At 40.4% G+C, this 14579-nt stretch overlaps 1 protein-coding gene across 1 annotated transcript in view; it reads right to left on the bottom strand.

Annotated features, from left to right (window-relative positions):
- med13a (mediator complex subunit 13a) overlaps positions 1 to 14579 on the bottom strand; it is a 136390-nt gene that overhangs the window by 85587 nt on the left and 36224 nt on the right. Inside the window, 1 exon segment of the mRNA XM_034683752.1 lies at positions 4348 to 4516. Within this exon segment, the coding sequence (XP_034539643.1) occupies positions 4348 to 4516 (169 nt within the window).

The raw sequence follows: 14579 nt of genomic DNA, 5'->3' as shown, positions 1-14579 counted from the left end.
ATACCCGCGTCTCCATCTCTTATCAATAAACACAGACACAGAGGGCAACAAATCCAGCTCAGCAGATAGCAGCGAGGAGGAGGAGGAGGATGTCTCAGTTGAACACAAACACACACAGAGCGGGAGGAGAGGTGGAAGACACACTGTGCTGGTACAGTCCTCTCTAAAAACTCTCACATCACGACTGTAATGTGGCGCACAATGCAGGGGACGAGCTGAGCTGATCTGCAGGATCAGGACTGGGACCATGCCAGATGGTTTTTAGATACATCAATGAAATAGGGACTGCGCTCACAGTTTGTTTTTTTAGCTATGGGTGACGTTACAACACTTCCAATCAACTGTTATCTACCTTACATCACATTTACCTTTTTGATCAAGGTTGTTTTAAACTGTTTAATTTAACCAGCTGACGGATTTTGCTCAGCTAGTGAGCTAAAGTTAGCAGCAGCTTGGCTCATGGACCTTAAAGCTCTGCCAAAGTGTAAAAGAGGGAACGTGGATGAAGCTGTACTTCAGTACTACTACTACAAAACACTACACAACACTGCACTACACTACACTACACTACACTACACTACACTACACTACACTACAAGACAACAGCTCACCTGGGGGACGTTCCATGTAGGCAACAGGGCTGCAGCTGATGACCACTTTGATAGTTGACTAGTTATTGACATAAGTAATAATCAAATTGGATAATTAATTGGTTAATTAATTAATGGTTCTTGTGTAAAAAAATAATAATTGTAATTCTCTTTTTATTGAGATATCTTGTCATTATTACACTTTACAATGCATCTTAAAAAACATGAATATTTCTTTCTTTTTTAGTAAAATAAAATATGTATAAAGTGTATAAAAAAAACAACAACAACCTGATGGATGTCAGGATGCCATTAACACATCTAGTGAGATCCAAATACCTCAATTCTAAAATGGGATCTGGATCTGAGAGGCGCTGATAGAGATATTGAGACTTTTAAACGTAAAGTAAAAACATATTTATTCAGTCTGGCTTTTATGTAGGGTTTAACAATTTTACTATTACTTGCCTTTTACTATAATATTGATTTAAATGTTGCTTTATTATTTTAGTAATTTTAACTGTTATCTTATTCCATTTTATGTATTTATTCATTCATTTATTTAATTTTTATTTATCTACTCAGTTTTATTGATACTTTTAGCCTTAGTTTTATTTTTCAACTCTTATCCTTACCCTTTTTAAAATCTATTTTTTTTAACAATTTTTTATTCTTAATTTTAATGCTTTAACTTATTTTAATTACACATATTTTATTTTGGTGTGCATTGGTCTATTTTATTTTATGCTGTTCCTATTTTTAATTTGTATTATTACTATTTTTCTTATTATTATTATTGTCCCCTAATATGTCCTGCCATCGTTTCATTTCTGCTTCTTTCTTGTTTTCAATCGCTGTAAAGCACTTTGGGTTGCATTTGATTTGTATGAACGGTGCTATATAAATAAAGCTTGATTGATTGAAAATCACTTTTCTTTTTTCCGTCATTGAAATCAACTGGCCCTTCTTTAAAATTACACTTTAAGGAATAGACATAAGCCAAGAGACAGGACCAGAAGAAAAGTAAATAAATAATATAAGTAAAGTAAATTAGATAAATAAAGTAAAATAAAATACAACAATAATAATATAACAAAATAAGAATTGTGATAATAATGACATTGATAATAATATTCACAGTACTGGTTCTTGTGTAAATTTTAAAACTTCTTTAAATTCTAAACATGCAATAAAAATCTCAATTCAAGCCATATTTTTGTGTTGGCTTTAAACATTACTAATGTTAACGAAAGATGGATAACTTTGTTTTAGCTTGCTTACCAGGAGAGGAGGAAGAAAAGGAGAGGATGCTGTGATGTTTAGTCTAAGTTTAAAAAATGTGTCCAACATGTCTGCTCCTCAAACACCCCTGCATTACTGACATGCTCCCATGATGAGATAGTATTGTTTTACAGATCTTACAGGCAGTTCTTTTCTTTGCAGCGCTGAGGGTTGAAATGTTCCCAGACTGTTTTAATATTATGACAAGATGTCGTTGCATCAGCCTCCACCATGTTGCTCCGTTTTGTTCACCTGTTCTTCTCTATTACTGTTCTCTCAGCAGAGACAGTGAGGACGTGAGCCGTCTCACTCTTGCTGTCCGTGCACAGGCCCAAAAAACATGAAGACATCATCGACTAGTTATTAACTATTTGATTCATTAGCAACAACTACTGTCATAGATTATTTGTCAACTACATCAACGAATTGTTGCACATCTAGTAAACAAAAGTAAACAAAAACATCCATACCCCATGTTATTTTGGCCAGGCTGTTTGACAACTAATCGATTCAAGCAGTAGCTGTCTCCCCTACGCAGCAGGGGCTGACGCGGACATGAGCCCCACATACTTCTGCGTCGATGTGTCCGTGTCGCGCAGCAATTCTCCTCCGAAACGCTTGAGGGCAGTGTGGTCTCTCTGATAGCCGGTCGCCTGCTTCCGGTCCTGCTACGATCTCTGTTTACTTTTCCACATCGATTGTGTTAAGTTAATCTACAGCTGATACATGTTGCTGTTTATCATACAGACATGATTACATGAAGAATAGAGAGGAGGAGATGAAATACACGGCCGATGTGCGGCCGATGTCCGGGATCCCGGAAGTGCTGTGAATGCGGGAAAGACAAAGCCGTCAAGCGGACCAATCACAGAGCTTGCGGTCCGCGTCGGCTCTACGGGGAGTTACATTTTGGAGGAGGTGCACGTCAGCTACGTGCGTAGGCCTGTGCGTAGGTACGGGAGCTACGCGGACCTACGGCGTAGGCTACGCCGTCGATTCGACGCAGAAGTATAAATCAGCCTTAATCCTTTTACGATACTTTGTTGGTCTACCTTGAATACCTAAAGCTGGGCAATGCTTTCAACTAAGACCAAAAGCTGCCTTCAAACAACCTGGATGTGAACGTGGCCCACACATATCCCTTAAGGCAGGGGTTCCCAAAGTGTGGGTTGAGACCCCCAGGTGGGGGTTGCGAGACACAAATGGGGGATGTTTTCCAGAATATATTTTTTTTAAGTTACGTAAAAACATGTATTATTTGTTTGTTTATTTATCTTGTTTTCATATATTTATCTTCCTTTTTGTTTGTACTATTTATTGTTATTTCTTTATTATTATTATTATTATTATTATTATTATTATTATACTTATTTTTGTAATTGTATATATTTATTTTTTCTTCACTTGGTTGGTTTAGTATTACTTATATATTATTTTGTACCTTGTGATGAACAAAGAAATACTAAAAAATAAATAAATAAATAAAGTTGAATGACAAAATCTAAAAATAGTCAATTTTACCCATTATCGTAAAAAATATCGACAATAATAGGAGCTAACCTTGAAATAAAATCTTGAAAATAGAAAATGTAATGAGTTTTCTGTCTTTCTTTTTGCCAGATGACTCCTAAGCTTGGGGTTAGTGAACAGTTCATTATAAAAAGCATTAGTAGCGGCAGATTAATTCATAAAAGCACAGGAAACACAGACACATGCTCATATAGGTAGGCTTATTTTCTACAGACCAGCTAAATGAAACCACATTAAATCACTTTGAGGGACACTGGGAGTCACAAGACTTTGGCACCCATATTTTGGGGGTTGGGGGCTAAAAAAGCCTGGGAACCCCTGCCTTAAGGCATGCACATCAACAGAAGAATGCAGTTTAAACTGCACTTATAATAAGATAAGCTGCAAAGTGTTCAATAAAAAAAATAAAGTATTACTTTAAAGGTCAATTTAGTACGCCATGTTAAATAAACCAGCAGCTTATAACTCTTTACTTCTCATTAACTTTGACTATAAGGCTAGGTGTGCATCTATAGCGCACTACAGACAGGATCCGACATCATAAGACACCAGCAGAAAATAAAGCATGAAGAGTAAACCCATGGTCAAAATATCCACCTCTACCCACAGCAGCCACATAAACACATGTATATGAATCAAGTGTTGCCCAGAGCGAACAGAACCCTTCACCCTGGAAGTGTTGGTTATATAGCATACACGCTGAACTACACATAAAAGCTGTGAACCCTGTGTCTGCTGGAGTGGTGCTTAACATGAGCAGCACCAGACCACATAACAGCCCAACAACAAGCTACATAACATGTCTAAAAAGGGCAGCAATAGGGAAGAAGAAGCCATAAAAGAAAAACCACAGTGCAGGTACATGTGCAAAACCATGCCATAAAAGGAGAGGCAGCGTGATGAAGAAAGTCAAAGCCAAACAGGTGAACCGGCGATGCTAACGTACCTCTTGTTGATGGGCTTTTCATCCTTCTCGTACGGTTTGACGAACCACTTGCCGATGCGAACGAAGCTGCGGTTCATGAGGCAGCGCTCCAGCAGGTTGTGGATGGCTTTGAAGAGGAGCGTTCGGCATTCGTAGGAAAGGCCGTTCTCCCACAGGCCGTCATCCTCAGCTGGAAGACAAAGAAGCGCAGAAACAGGTGAGTCAAGGCGACCCCAAATACTTTTTAATTCTTGAACGTTGTTGTCCCTGTTAGCTACACATGGAGAGCACATGACAGGCTGTCAACTTTGTGACCCACTATGGTTGTTTGTTGATATTCTGGTGGTCATACTAATGGTCTTATATGTGTCTTCCCTGTGCCAGGACTGCTGATTAGTACATCCTCACAGATTTGGAGCACCTGGGCCTGCTGCTCCACTCCTGATAAAAAGCTGGCTTCCTGTTGCCTCGCTCTCTCTTGCTCTCCCCACACCAGACCGGCAGGCACCACTGCTTCAGTTAGACTTTTGTGTTAGTGCACTCTTCAACACCTCTCCCGACACCATGTTCACACACCCACATGCACGACACTGATCTTACAGACTTTACACACATCATACCCTTTTGTTTATTTACCCCAATTTTGTTATAAATTACTTTTTCATTTGAAGAATCGAGCTCCTGACATCTTTTGGGGGGTTTTGTTGTAATGGCCCATGAGCCGGGTGAAGACACTTAGTACACAAAGTCTCAAAAGTGCCCTTTGGTGTTAGTCATCCAAAAGGAGTTTGAGGAAGTCTCCTTCCCTTTAAAAACAAAGTAATCAGGTGATAAAAGCTTTTAAAACACTGAATTAGGGGTGACCCTAAATAGTCGATAGTTCGTTCTAACAAGCCTTAGTCGACTGCCAATCTCATAGTCGAATATTTGCATATGAAATGTGGATCATTCCATTCAAACCATGGGGGTGCTCAATGTCTAATTTAACATTATTTTCCTGTTTCCCGTAAAAATAGTGTCTCATTTAGCCTATTTTGATATAGATATAGACTTATTTAATGTAATTCAGAGAACAGCTCTTGAAGTGTTAAATCTCCTTAAAGTGGTAATTAAATCTCCCCTGGTAATTAAAGGTGGACTCTCCCATTTAGCGGGGCCTGTGGAGCAGACGTACCTCAGCTGGCCTTTAAATCTTTCTACGTTCTTGGTAGCTCAAAATGTCAGGACATAAAACTTCAGTTGATCCTAAAAAATAGTGATGAAGATGAGGAGCAGCTTCATGAAGAGGGCTGTGAGATCAAGGGTTACCAGACCACACAAAAACTGTACGGGCCCAAAAGAACGAGGAGGGATACCCAAAGCTGTCCGAAGCCTCAAAAACAATCCACAGAATCCCATCCATCTCCACGCCATCAGAGAGTCTCCAAGACAGGATTTACAGTCAACAAAGCAAGGAGCACACTTCTGCCCGTACACACGATGGTTTTCCTCGCGTACAATTTGAAAAGACTCGAGCGGACAAAGACGTGATGAAAGACTGTTTTAAAAGGTACTGTTAAGAGATTTAAAAACCCTCTAGCTGGTCTAGGTTTGATTATGAACATTATAAACATGTTTAGCCTTAAGTTGGACAAACTACCCTCCGCAGCACTGCTCTCCGCTGTGTGAACACTGTATAAATATCTCCTGATTCCTTACTCTATAGTGGAGCGTTGTTCCATGTTTAATGGATGGCGGCCTTATTTGAGTTTTCTCTCCTTCACCCCCTCGTTGTTTTTGCAATATAGATTTAAAAAATCTAAGTTTTATACTTATAATATTCTGTTGTCCCTTTTACTTTAAGCTACGAGTCTCTTAATTGTAAAGGGTTATGCGTAATATTGTCATGCGGTCACCATCATGCAGACTTTGGGTCAATAAGGAAAAACAACAAACATTCGACTATTCGTCGACTATGGGCAAAATCTGATGAATCAGATTCGACTAAGCAAATCCTTAGTCGGGCTCACCCCTACACTGAATTAAGCAGTTTCTCATCCAGAATGCTTCTCCAGCAGTGTTTGTCAGGCACAGGAGATCAGGAGGGGTCCGGAGCTGAGCTGCTGCTCACTTATTTTCAGGTTAGGACTGGTTCTGTGTTTCTGGTTCACGCACAACTGTCCCTTTGTTTTATTGTATATGTGTTTAATTTTTTTATGTGCAACACACTGTATGAAAGGGGCCTGGCAAATTCATTCTGATTGGTTGATTGATCATTTAACCAGTAAAATTACTAAATGAAGATGATTCATGTCAAATATGTTCTTCAACACTCTTCTGCTGTGGGAAGGTGAGGGGGCTGCTAGCTGAATTGTCACCTTTAGTCCCGCTTGTTCTTGCTCTGCCTCCAGAGGTCTGATGACTAAAATCTATAACCTGATAACAACAGTGACATCATTCGAAACCAACTAGTTGACTGCAGATGTCTATTATGTCCTGTTGACAGCTGAACTTTTCGGAAAACTCTTTTAGGTAAAACACGAGAGGTGTGAAGAGTTTTAGGATGTTGGTGTACGGTTAAAAATAACAAATAACTGACGTTTCATATTTCCTACTTCCCCCGCTCTCTGCTCTGCACGTTTCCTGTCTCTCTTCAGCTGTCCTACCAATAAAGGCAAACAAGCCTAAACATATAACTTGGGAAAAAAAAGCATATTTACTTGTTTTGTTTTTTGCATTGTAATTATTTGTTATTTGTTGCTGTGATATGTGTTGTTCTCAAACTGTTACTAGAATGCTCTCCTTTGGAATGTCACTGTAGCATGTTCTACAAACTGAATGTACAAACCACAGACTGTGTAAATAATGTGCGTAGTATCAGTTATGTCACCCATCTGTTCCTGAGCACTGTTTTGAAGCCAATCGTCGGCGGGAGCCATATTGGAAATGCGTAACTCAAACAAACTTAGTGTGAGGTAAAGAGGCGAGGTTTGAGCCATCTAGCCAACAGCTATGTGTTCCCGCCTGTCAGTCCAGTCAATCATGTCCTTATTTGGGCAAGACTCTTTATCTTAATATCTTCTGAACCGTTGCGTTATAAAAAACTCTCCCCCCGTACAGTGTGCTGATAGAGAAATTAGCTACATAGAGCCAAGCCGTTTTTTTTAACCAGGCTGTAAACATGTTTAGTAATGCTGCAAAGATCGTCTGTTTTGAATTGGTGTGTATGTGGGTTACAGAGTTTCTGCAGCCAGCCTCAAGTGGATTCTCAATAAATTGCAGTTTATAACACTTCCGCATGGGCTTCATATTTTGAGACCGGAGGTTGCTGCTGTCTCAGAGAGTGTGGAATATTCCCACACTGCTGATTTCTTACAAAATTTACCATGAAAACAAACTAGAGTTAATTCAACAGAAGTCTTATTTTGCCTGCTAAAAAAACACTGTGTACTAGCTTTTTGGCATTAAATTAATGCAACACACCAGATAAACATCAGCTAATGACATATGTTCATGGCTCATGATTTTCCAGCAGGAAATGTCTGTCAACAGGACAAATATCCACCAATGTTCACTCGATACATCAGTGCATCCCTCGTCTGATTTGATTCATGACACAATGCTCTGAGTGGAGAACAGCTCTAAACAGGATAATTCAAACATACAATGACTATTGGAAAGGCTTAAGCAAAAACATGAAACACTACTCTTGTGACTGACATCAGTGCTGTGTAGAACTACACACACTGAATGAGTTCAGTCTTTTGTTACACATCATGAAACACCTTGCACTTCCAGTCCGACAAACTTTGCATTACAGCAATGTAGTGGTGAATAATTATGTATGTGATTGAACACACAGGTTACTCCGGATAGGAACTTGTTCATTCACTTGTAACAACTTCCAGTAAAGAAAAAGACAGCTGGGAAATGTAAACTCCCAAGAACCTGTCACTGCACCCCAGACACCTTGATAGAGAAACCGCACATTTCCTGCAATGCTATAAAGTCAGTCATATCCAATATATGACATCTAAAAAACTATCATTTAAAGATGGCAGAGAGGCGATGCAAATGCAAACAGCGGAGGGCTGACCGAGACTGAGAGAGAGGTTAAGTAGAAACCTGCAGCTGTGTGGTTTTTTCAGCTGTGGAGATTTCAGGTGCTTTCTACTCCTCTGCCTGCTGAGTTTGAGTGTCAGGGATTCAAAGTGTGGAGGTACACAGAGTTTCAGCTCATCAACACCCTGGTTTTGTTTTTGATAGAAGGAAAAGACCAGAGTTGTATTTTGCTGTTGCTCAAATATTTATATCTGGTGGTGAATATGTGATTTGAAGACATGTGTGGAGAGTAAACTGTGACTCCTGCACTAAAAATGTGTTAAATAACAGATAATGGTGAGACATCTGTTTGGATTTAAATTAATGTAACCAAACTATATGTAGCTTTGATGTTTAAACTGTAAGTTTATACTTATTCAGGGTTTCAGAGGCCCTGAAATTTAGATTTTTGGAAACACTGTGACCCTGTTATTGATTTAAAACTCACCATTATGGCACTCAATTTCTGATCAATATGCTTGTCATTGTCAATAATGTTATGCTTTACAGGGACACCGTGGTGCTTTCAAACAGGGGACTTTTGGGTTGGTCCTCTCTGTATTGTTTGCAAACAGGGACATCCACACCAGCTAGTTTTAGCTATGAGAAAGCTACTGACACGCTGCCAGCACTCTCAGGCTGCACTTATGAGTTTCAGTTCCACACCTGCAAAGACTTAGACTGTAATAAGTCTGTTTATGGCTCACAGAACTGTAATTATTTGGTTCATATGGCAGGCCGAACCCGAACGTCTGTCCTCTATCAAGCTGTTCAGGAAGGATAAACTCACGGTTACATCCATATCAGAGTTGCTTTCTGAATCACATTCGGTGCTGGCCTGAATGCAGGTCTAATCTCATTAACAGCCACTGCTCACATCTTACAGCACTTAAGCTCCTTTCAGTCAAGTCTCCAGCAAACATCTCCCCAAGTGTGCCGTCTCTGCCTCGGCACAAACGGAATAAATACTGGCGGTGACCCACCCTTCATGTCAGTTTGGCGTGCAGCAGGGAGGCAAGAGCCAGCTCAGAAGCAACTTAATCAAAATTTATTGAATTATTAAGTGAAACCAGCGGCTTGCTGTTGTGGAGGATTTTAAATTTGGATGATTTTGAGGCTATCAAAATAAGAAATTACATTGATTTCCTTCCTTAAATGAGAGATAACACGGGCGCTGTGCCAACCTGGCAGGTCTGAAGAGCGTGTTTAAGGAGCCGCTGAGAGCTTTAATGCTTTTCTGAGTTCAAGCAAAGACAGCTTGAATGCAATTAGCAATTTTATCTGCTGGAAAAATGCAAAAGGAGTATCAATTTTAATTCAAAAGGAAACAAGATATCCCGATAACATCAAACATGGCAGTAAGTTCAACACAGCATCCCACCGAAGGGGAAAAACCTTGGGCTAGCTGCCAAGTAAAAAGGCTACGTGCTGTGTGATTTAGGGAGAAACAAACTTATTCATAAGGTGCACACAAATCTTGAGGATAAGATCAGGAACACAAGAAAAGCAGGGCAAAGGCAGGAAAGCAGGCAGGAAAAGTGCAATTTCCTATCAAAAATTAACAGCAACTGCAGGACGAAAATAAATCAGCAACAGAATCGAGTCATTTAACTTTCCAGAAAATGTGGATGTGATGCATGGGATCAAGAGCGCTTTGCAACAAGTCTGCTTTGAGTGATGCAGCAGCTGGTCTGAGGATCCTCAGACCTACGGCAGGCAAGAGGGCAAAAAGTCATCAAGAGAAGAAAGCTGGCCAGCTGAGGGAAAGAGAAAGCGTAATAGAATTTAGGCCAAATTGAAATGCTGAACAGACAAGAGTGGCTGATAATTCTGGAAAGATGAAGGGGAAATAAGGAGAGCAGCGGGACTCAAATCTGCAGAGAGAGGCATCAACCAAGTTTGCACTCCTGCAACCCTTCTTGAATCATCTGTAGATGAACACTCCCCCTGCAACACTGGCCAAAATCTTCCGACACCTACTTTCACATCAGCCTCAGCCGCCATAGCTATCCCATCTGCCTCCCTCTGCCAAGACCACATCTGCCCTGTACCTCTTCCTCCTCCTCCCTGTCGCCTGCTCCTCCTCCGTCTCTGCCTCCAGCGCCAAGCGGCTCTAAAACAGGCGTCTGGTTTACATCAAGTGTTCCTAACGACCTCATGTTCATCATGCAAGTCCTGCTGCAGCAATCTTTGCTCCAGACGGACGGAGACAAAAATATGTTGCAGTCAGAACCCAGTGTTTTGACACTCCGTCACACTAAATTGTATCGCATTACTTCTAAGAAAAACTAATTTTGTAAATAAAACCAAACATTCAGGGCGAGGGGTGACAGAACCAGGCTCTGCATCCCCAGTGTTTCTGGATTTGTTTCGACACAAAGACAACTCCAGAGAGGGTTCAGGTATAAAGAATAAATAACAACATAAAGGACAGACACTTCAAAATATGGCCACATCACTGAACATGTGTTTTTCCTGGTTGCACCTGTCCTCCCTGGTCCTGGTCCAAAAGCAAGAACAGAAGCCTCAGCTCTCAGCATTAGTCTACAAAACCAGGAACTTTGATTGGATGCCTTCACCAACCAGTCAAGTTGTTTTCATCCAACCATGTGTAACTGTTGCCATGGAGCTGGACATATTTGTATACTGAAAATACTTGACAAAAGGAGTACATGACTCTAAAAGCAAAAACAACATCAAGTAGTCCTCCAAGAAAACATGAGAGCTCAAATATCAGCTATTTAAAGAGATCATTGATCTCGGGACTGACAGGGGATCTTTCTCTGACAGGAAAACAAACAGGTAGAAAGCAAAGAGGCATTGTCCACTAACTGATTCCACAAAGAGATAAAAGAAACAGTTAGATAAAAACGAGATAGAAAATAATCCCCTCCAGACATTTTCAAGAATGCTGTACATACGAACAGATAGATGCACTACCTTGAGGCTAAAGCTGTGGGTAAATGGGCACCAAACACATCTAAGACAACAGATTCAGATGTGGGTCATCATTTGCTTTACCTGAAATGATGACCTACGCTACATCAAAAAGAGCGTTGGTCATCACTTGGACCATAGTCAGGGTTCTCACTCTTTTCCAGAGATCATTTTCCAAGACATTTCCAGGAAATGTTCAGTAAAGTTTTGAACTCTCTCAGCGATTTAAAGAAGTTTAAACTGTTTTCCTGCAGCCGTGTCGCTCCTTTTGTTCAGTTTGTTTTCACTACCGGGAGTTTGCACTCCTACTAGCAACGGTACGGGGATTGAGCTCTCAGCCTGCAGGGAAAGTTGTGAGGTACAGAGCTCTCTGCTCGACTCCGCTGGTCACTCTATAACTTAAATAGGACTCTTTGAATCAAAAGAGCACTCCACAAGGTGAATTTACCATAAAACATAACAATATAGTCTACCCCCCTTTTCTGTGAATGCAAGATTATGACCAAGTGAGGGAGAAAAGACGTGGAAAAAAAGTTGCGCAGCCGGACCGGTCTGTGTCGCTGTCTTTTCAAGCACAGCGTGCACTCAGCTTTCAATGAATGGGGATGTGTTTTTTTAATCGTGTCAGAGCGCACACAGTTGTTGGAATAATTTGCCAGGACATTTTACTTTTTCTCCCATGTTCCAGGTGTTTTCCAGTACTGGAAAACTGGTCAACTGTTTTCAAGGTTTTCCAGGACGTGTGGGAACCCTGATAGTGCAGTAGGGCACTTCATGCATGTAGAGAGTGCACGCTGCAAAATAACAAAATCTTAAAATAACATATCTAAAAGAATAAAGTGTGATTTAAACATATTTTTGTACGAGGGGGAAAAATCAGAGGGTGCTGTGTGAAATGATAAGATACAATGCGATACATTGCTATACGATACAGAATAGGTACGGTACTAATATGACACCGTATGGCTACGGTATGATATGATGCGGTATGGGTATGAAAGGATACGATACGATACAATCATAGACTGTATAAAATATGGACGTAGTATCCGTGGCGTCTGTCATCTGTTTCTGAAGCGCTGTTTTGAGGCCAATTGTCGGTAGCCATATTGCTGCTGTCGAGTGATTGTGACGTAAAGAGGCGGCTTTGAGCCTCCTAGCCAACAGCTACAGTGTTCCCGCCTGTCAATCAAGTCAACTGTGCCTCTCATTGGAAGACTCATAATATCAATATCTTCGAAATTGCCGCGTTAGAAAAAAATTCACCCCCGTACAGTGTGTCGATCGAGAAATGAGCTATGCAGACTACACTCGTCTTTTGTACCAGGCTGTAAACATGTTTATTTCTGCTGTAAAGATCGGCTTTTTTGAATTGGTGTGTTTGTGGTTTCTGGTACTTCTGCAGCCAGCCTCAAGTGGATCCTCGATGAACTGCAGTTTTTAACACTTCCGCATTGGACTCATAGTTTTATACTGGAGGTTGCTGCTTGGATACAATGCGATATGGGCGAGATGATATGATACGGTACAATACGATATGGTCCAGTACGATACGGTACAATACAATAAAATACGATATGGTAAACATTGTCAACCATAACGATAATATCCCAATGCAACAATTCTCCACCCAAAAAACAAAATTGCAAGACAATCTTACAGTGATACATCTCGATATCTGACTAACTGAGGAATACAAAACAGCCCAGGGAATTATGAAACATGGGTATGGGTATGAGACAATACGATACGATACGATACGATACAGGCGATATGATACAATATGGTACAGTAAGATATGGTACAGTACGATACAGTAAGGTACAATACGATAAAATATGATATGGTAAACTAAATACATTGCCAACCATAACGATAATATCCCAATACAACAATTCTGCTACAAAATTGCAAGACAATAGACAATAGAGGGGAAGTCTGTTAAGCGTGCATTATTATGCCATAGAGTGAAAGAGCCATACAGTGCATAGGACGAGTCAGGACAACAGTATATTATCATATTTTGCCCCATCCATATTTTGTACAGTGTTTACTATCGTGCAGTGTTTAACATGCACTGACAGCTCTCAACAACTATTGTTGTTATAAATCATCTTGTGATGGTTTTCTTGAATTATTTAGTCACTGTTTTACTCAAAAATATCAAGTTAAAGTAAAAGTGAAACAATAGTAGCTCCTGTTCTCAGCAAGTCCCAAATCTAAAATGCAAATGACATACCAGAGGAAAGTATTGAATCCTCACAAAAGGAAACAGCAAATATTTGGTGCCATCAGCTGAGACAATTCATCAGCATAACAATTCAGGAAAATCTAGTTATAATAACAGGTGCATAAAAAGTAAACATTAACTTAACTGTCTGAAGTGAAAGTTCATTTTATAGAAGTTCCCAGAGGGTCAGTCTTTTCCTTGAGTACTCCTAAATGCAGTATTAAGTGCAGAAGATGAATATTATTGTAAGTTTTTAAACCACTTTGGGTCCCTAATCATCTCTTACATCTGTGACCCAAAATTCCATCTTGGTGACAGATCTGTGAGTGCACATGTGATGTGAGGGCGGGGAGTTGTGTTCTGTGGTCAGCTCACAGGGTGAAAGATGAGTGGCCTCATTTAGACAAAAGATTTATGAGCTCAGCTGATGGCTGGGACACTTTCATGTCTCTGCCTCCTGTGCAGCGGGCCCAGATGAGCTGACCTTTATAAGAGCTCTTAAGCGGGCGCACAGCAATATGAACACTCAGATCTACAGCGAGCAAGTGAAAACATCTTTTACACAGAAGTGCACAACACCTTTCCTACATCATCAAGAAAACATGCATTGTCAGTTTCCTGCTTATTCCCAACACGCGTGCAGAGCGTGTCTGCTGTGTATAAAACCTCATAAGAAAGTTTTGGTACAAAGTAATGACTGGAAATTTTGTTTGAGCCCACCCTCCACCCTCCACCCAGTTGCTCATCTGTGTATAAGCAATTAGAGCAGCAGTTGGTCATTAAACAGCAAGATTAATGCCTTGTGATCGACTGTGCTCAGGGGATTCTACCAAGCCTGGCCAGAAGGTTTTCTCCTCTTCTCCTCTTCTTCTGCCTTTTCGTCCTTATCGGTAAGAAAAAAGAGAAAGAGAGAGAGAGAGAGAGAGCGAGCGAGAACCAGTGCTGCTCTGTAAAATCTCCATTACTAATTAATGAATATTTCTTGAGCAGAGGAGGGGAAAGAGGG

Source organism: Notolabrus celidotus, chromosome 5 (genome assembly GCF_009762535.1).
Source record: "Notolabrus celidotus isolate fNotCel1 chromosome 5, fNotCel1.pri, whole genome shotgun sequence".
Taxonomy (NCBI): Eukaryota; Metazoa; Chordata; class Actinopteri; order Labriformes; family Labridae; genus Notolabrus; species Notolabrus celidotus.
Note: the sequence above shows the minus strand (reverse complement) of the source record. Positions and strands in the feature narration are given on the sequence as shown.